This window comes from Emydura macquarii, unplaced genomic scaffold, assembly GCF_026122565.2.
Source record: "Emydura macquarii macquarii isolate MOO-44397 ecotype Brisbane River unplaced genomic scaffold, CSIRO-AGI_Emac_v2 contig_2486, whole genome shotgun sequence".
NCBI classification, from domain to species: Eukaryota; Metazoa; Chordata; order Testudines; family Chelidae; genus Emydura; species Emydura macquarii.
The window spans coordinates 152-6,440 of record NW_027132623.1 but is presented as its reverse complement, the minus strand read 5'-3'; the positions used below and the strand labels follow the sequence as shown (position 1 = coordinate 6,440).

Here is a 6,289-nt window from a genome sequence, read left to right as displayed (position 1 = left end):
GGGGATGAGCTCCTCCAAGAAATAAGCCATCACAAACCTCATCACTTTCTGCTCCAAGGGCTGGGTGCATTTCTTTGCCTTTGTCCTCTCTAATATAAACACAGAGCAACAGATATATTAAAAAAGTACCCTACCAAAACAAGACTTTCCACTGCATGTGTGTGTGATAACAGAACAAGCAAGTGACAGATGGGCAGTCACAGTTGTGTATTACTGGAAGGTGCTCATATACTCTGGTGATGAGAATGGTATCAAAACTCAACACCTTAATAGAATGGGCTAGAGACTTGATCTTGGCGTTTGGGTGTGGGGGCTCCCAGCCAAATTTCACCCAAGCTGTTGGAGACAGAAGTACACTCAGATGCCTTGGGTTAACTGGAATCACCGAAGTTTTATTGAATCAGCACCACCAAGTGAATGACAGGAAAGAATTGCAGCAGAAATGCAGCACGGCTAAAAGGCAACTCATCCACCCCAATATACAGCAACAGGGAGCCAGCACTTCAGATGGGACTATGTTGAATAGCTGACTCTCAGCCTCACTTGGTTCTACCCATCTTCTCTCAGGCCCAGGAATGGAAACTCAGGAGTTCTGATTCCAGCTCTCTTACTCTAAAAAGTCTCATCACTTGGGACCTTTAAAATTAGAGCCCAGGGAAAATAGACTGAAGGGAACAATTCTGCCCTGGTGCAGGAATTGAGACCTGATGGAGTGTCTTACATTTTTCTCTCAAGAAGGTCAAAATGGAGATGAACAAAGCTTTTCCAAGGACAGCTTAGAGAGAGCGGCTGATTGAGATCTTCAAGCAGTAAACAAAGCAAAAAAAAAGGGGGAGGGGGAGCGGGGAATTTTTCATCACTCAATTGTGTAGCTTTGCCCAGGAGCTGGGACTTAACTGGAACATCCTATTCATAGTAACCTTACTTTGCAGTTGGCCCTGTGAATCGCATTCAACTTCTTCCTCATGGGTGCTGCATGGCCTTCATCTTCTCAATGGTCTCCAGCCTGGCATTGAAGTTCTTCTTGAACTCATCCTTCCTCTCCAGCAGTAGTTCGGAGGTAGCCGTCTTGGCCTTAGTACAACCAATTTTTATCTCGGCACATTCGGAGTCAAAGCTGGGATCGGACAATTCCTTAGTGAGGATTCTTGAGCTGCTGGCCAGGATTTTCATGTAGTTCTCACGCACTTGATTGTATGTCTCGAAGAGCAGGTTCACCAGCTGAGCCACACTGGAAGCATTGAATGCATGAGTGATTTGCTGGACTCCCTCAGCAGAAGCTGAACATTCCTGAATGTGCCAGTTGAAGCAGAATTCGATCAGGTTGGAGATCACCTGGAAGAACTGCACCATCTTCTCCCACTGCTGCTCCACCTTCTCCAGGGCACCCTGCCCTTCGATCAGCATCTTCCTGGCTGTCTCTAAATCTTTTTCTTTCATCTCATTCTCCTTTATCTCACAGAGGATATTTTGCATCTCCTTTATCAGTTTAATGATGTTCTCGAAGCTTCTCTTATCCTCCTTGTGGGACTGCCTCAGTGTCTCCCCCTCCACTTTCGATAATTGTTTTTTCAACAACTCAATTTTATTGCTCACATCTGAGCCCCCGTCGTACCAGGAAGTGGGGCTGAAGTTCACCGCTTCCCAGAACTCCTTGAAGGCCTCCTTCATCTCCCCCTCTGCTTGCATTTGCTTCTGCCTAGCTTCCCCCATAGCCTTACTGACTGACTTCCCCTGGTTCTTTGCCTGGTCCAGTGCCATCTTAACATCATTCAGGTCCTTCTCGTAACCATGGCTGGCATTCTGACAGGCCTGCGACAGCTCCTTGACCAGGAGGATCACCTCCAAGAACTTGTCTTTCATTTCCTGAGCCGACTTCCTGCACTTCTCTGCTTCGTCCTGTATTTTCTGTTTCACTCTAAGCAGCTGGTTCTTTCCCACTTGAGCATTTTGGAAGAAGCTCTGCATGATATCTGTCAGCTTCCCTGAGACATACCTGGAACGTGTGTCGATCTGGTACACCTCGTTGAAGGCCCCCCATGCTTGCATATTGACTTGGTCCAGACAAGCCCTGAAGGATCCTGGGCGTTCGATGGATTTAAACGCATCTGTCGGGCAGTTCTTATTGATGGAGACATCGTCTTTGTGCCTCACGGAGTTGCATGCCAGTTCCCCGAGGATGGCAACGGAGATGGCGGCTGGCATGAGGAGCTCCTCCCACTTGGCTTCGGGCTTCAACAGCAGCTCCGCCTCCTTCCTCACTTTGTCAGCATCCGTGATGCTCACTGTGGCTTTGGTTATGGCCTGAAATTGCCCTTCTGCTGCTGCCATTGGATAGCCCCTATAAAACACAGAAAGATATCACAGACCCAGCTGGGCATCCACAAGACTGATATGTTTGGATCCAAAGAGTGGATCCTGCATGCTTATAAATCAACTGAGTCTGAGCCATGTCCAGGAACTGACTCTGGCTTTTCAGGCTTACGTCTGAAATACAAACTCTGTCTGGTATGACTTCTAGGAACTGGGAACTCAGAGTCCAGATACCCTAAGTCCCCAAACCTGTGTTGACCCCCCTGGTCTCCCCTGTAGCTTAGGCATGACCTCCCGAGAGCTCTCAGGCACTCTGGTTTATAGTTTAACCCTTCATGGACATGTGACAGTTGAAACAAGTCACTCTCAGGTTTAGTAATCCTTCTCCAAAGTCTAAAACATTTTCACAGATTCCAAAGGCAGAAGGCACCATGGTGATCATCTAGTTTGGCCTTCTGAATGACATGGGCCATAAAACTTCCCCCAGAATAATCCCTAGAGCAGATCTTTTAGAAAAACATCCACTCTTGATTTAAAGATTGTCACTGATGGTGGATCCACCATGACCCTTGGTAATTTTTCTGGTGGTTAATTCCTCTGCCTGTTAAACATTTTACACCTTATTTCCACTCTGAATTTGTCTAGCTTCAACTTCCAGCCATTGGATCATGTTAGGCCTTTCTTTGTTAGATTAAAGAGCCTGTTATCAGATATTTGTTCCCTAAGCAGTTACGCAGTTACATATAGACTACAATCATGTCACCTGCTAAGCTTCTCTTCATTAAAATAAACAGATTGAGCCCTTTAAGTCTATCACTATAAAGCAGGTTTTCTCATCCTTTAATCATTCTTATGGCTCTTCTCTGAACCCTTTCCAATTTATCAACATCCTTCTTGAATTGTGGATAGCAGAACTGGATACAGTATTCCAGCAGGGTTTGCACCAGTTCCAAATACCGAGGTTAAATATCCTGCTTATGCACCAAAGGATTGCAGTAGCCCTTTTGGCCACAAAATCATACTGGGATGTTCATCTGATTTATCACCGTGACTCCCAAATCTTTTTCAGAGTGAGTGCTTCCCAGGACAGTCTTCCATCCTTTCTGTGTAGCCCACATTTTTTATACTTAGAGGTATACATTTACATTTCTCCATATTAAATCACATATTCTTTGCTTGAGCCCAACTTTCCAAACCCTCAAGATCTGTTTGTATTAGTGATCAGTCTTAGTTTTTTCCACTCTCCCAGTTTTGGGGTCATTTGCAAATGTCATCAGTGATAATTCTGTATCTTTCTAGTTTCTTAATCAAAATCTTGTGCCGTACCAAGCCAAAGGCCTTACAGAAGTCTATTACATTAACACTGTTACCTTTATCAACCATTCCTAGTTATATGGACCATTGGTCAGACCCATTATTGCTGTTCTTGTTTTCTTAATGTCAGATTGAGAGGCCTATAATTATGTGGGTCATCCTGTTTACCCTTTTAAAACATTGGCACAACGTTAGCTTTCTTCTAGTTTTCTAGAACTTCCTCAGTTTTTCAAGACTTACTGAAAATCAGAATGGCCGAGCAAGCTCCTCCGTCAGCTATAGGATGCAAGTTATCTGGACCTGCTGATTTAAAAATACGTAACTTTAGAAGCTGTTTATCAAAATCCTTATGTACTACTGGAATGGAAAGAGTCTTATCATTATATGATGTGACTACATTTTAATAGCTGCCTTCATTTTCCCTGTAAACCAGGTCAAATTTTTAACCAGTACAACCTTCATCAGTTGTGGCTTTCTGGGAAGCTAGTAAAGCGTTCTTAAACAATTCCTCATTATAATACACATTTTTCTGTTCAAAGTTTTCTTCCCAGCTGCTTTGTCTTATTATCATTTCTCACTTTGTGAAATTGGCCCTTTTAAAGCACCAAGTTTATAGATTACTGGTTGGACTTTATTCTGTTTGCACATTATAAATGTGATCAAATCATGATCACTTGTACCTATGCTACCATTAATTTTTAGTTATGTGATCAATTCTTCTTCATGGGTCAACCTATAGATCTTGTTAGGGTATAAGTATATTTGTAAGTTTGTATAAATGTTTAGTCCCTTCCACCGACTAAAGTTGATCCAATAAGATATTACCTCACTTACATTGTCTCACTCATATCCGATGACCAACACGTCTACAACAACACTGCAAACAAATATAGCACAAATGTTTAGACTATGCTGAATCACTGATACTTATGTTCCCACTGGAACAAGAATCTCAATATTTTGTATATTTGTTCTCTAGAGGCTGTTCAGAACAAAAAAAGGATATATGACCTTTTCCTCAAAGGTCGTGCCATCCTATGAAGAGTCATCATAGACTCATAGACATTAAGGGCAGAAGGGACCACATGATCATCTAGTCTGATCTCCTGCATGTCGCAGGCCACAGAAGCTCACCCATCTGCTCTTGTTCATTCGTTCAGCAATCCCTTGATTAGAGGATGATCTCTACCACAGGATTTACAGCTTGGAGAATCTTATTTCCTGTGGTAGAAGTCTGTGTGTGATTTTTTTTAATGTGGAGGAGGCTGGTGCGACTACACAATCATGACGAACTGGAGGTCTGAAGCCCAATGGCAGGAAGCAGTCTTGAGACAAAAATGGAGATCTCCAACTTGCATCAACCTTCATCCGCTGTCACAGCCGTTCAGATCCAAAAGGTACTCTTCTGCTTGATCCACTGTTGAGGACTATACTGTGTCTGGGCGACCCAAAGTTCCCGACAACATAGTAATTGGAACCTGCAAACCCCTTCACCACAGCAAGGTGATGGTCCCTGCTCCTGTAATAGACCCCTAACCTCTGGCTGATTTACAGAAGTCCTGAAATCATGATTTAAAGACTTCAAGTTACAGAGAATCCACCATTTACACTAGTTTAAACCTGTAAGTGACCTATCGTTTTCCCATGGTATTTTCTACATTCATATGTCGTTGTGGTGGGTGCTAAGCCTTCTCCCTTTGGATTCACAACCAATTCCTCCCTGTTGGTCAGAACCAAGTGTAAAATGGTTGCCCCTGGTTACATCTTCAATTTTCTGAAACAAAAATGTGTCCACAATATATTCCAAGAACTTAGTGGATATTTTGTGTTTTGCTGTATTACTTTTCCAGCAGATACCTGGGTAGTTAAACTCTCCTGTTACTTCCAGGTCTTGCAGTGGTCTGTTGTTTGTTCTAGAAATGCCTCATCCACCTCCTCAACAAGGACAGGTGCAGAGTCCTGCACTTTGGACGGAAGAATCCCATACACAGCTACAGACTGGGGACCGATGAGCTAGGCAGCAGTTCTGCAGAAAAGGACCTGGGGGTTACAGTGGATAAGAAGCTGGATACGAGTCAGCAGTGTGCCCTAGTTGCCAAGAAGGCTAATAGCATATTGGGCTGCATTAGTAGGAGTATTGCCAGCAGATCGTGGGAAGTGATAATTCCCTTCTATTTGGCATTGGTGAGGCCGCATTTGGAGTGTTGTGTCCAGTTTTGGGCCCCCCACTACAAAAAGGATGTGGAAAAGTTGGAGAGAGTCCAGCGGAGGGCGACAGAAATGATGAGGGGGCTGGAGCACAGGACTTATGAGGAGAGGCTGAGGGAGCTAGACTTGTTTAGTCTGCAGAAGAGAAGAATGAGGGGGGATTTGATAGCAGCCTTTAACTACCTGAAAGCGGGTTCCAGGGAGGATGGAGCTAGGTTGTTCTCAGTGGTGGCAGGTGACAGAACAAGGAGCAACGGTCTCAAATTGCAGTGGGGGAGATCTAGGTTGGATATTAGGAAAAAGTTTTTCACTAGGCGGGTGGTGAAGCACTGGAATGGGTTACCTAGAGAGGTGGTGGAATTTCCATCCTTAGAGGTTTTTAAGTTGTGGCTTGACAAAACCCTCGCTGGGATGGTTTAGCTGAGGTTGGTTCTGCTTTGAGCAGGGGGTTGGA

The 6,289-nt window shown here is 44.1% G+C and overlaps 1 protein-coding gene across 1 annotated transcript; it reads right to left on the bottom strand.

Annotated features, from left to right (window-relative positions):
* Positions 1-450: 450 nt before the first annotated feature.
* On the bottom strand, positions 451-3,924 carry LOC137163269 (uncharacterized). Its single transcript, XM_067563451.1, has 2 exons — positions 3,868-3,924; positions 451-2,341 (listed from the first exon to the last, which is right to left on the bottom strand). The coding sequence occupies exon 2, from the start codon at positions 2,329-2,331 to the stop codon at positions 964-966; it is 1,368 nt and encodes a 455-aa protein (XP_067419552.1). The 5' UTR covers positions 2,332-2,341; positions 3,868-3,924; the 3' UTR covers positions 451-963.
* Between the last annotated feature and the right edge of the window lie 2,365 nt (positions 3,925-6,289).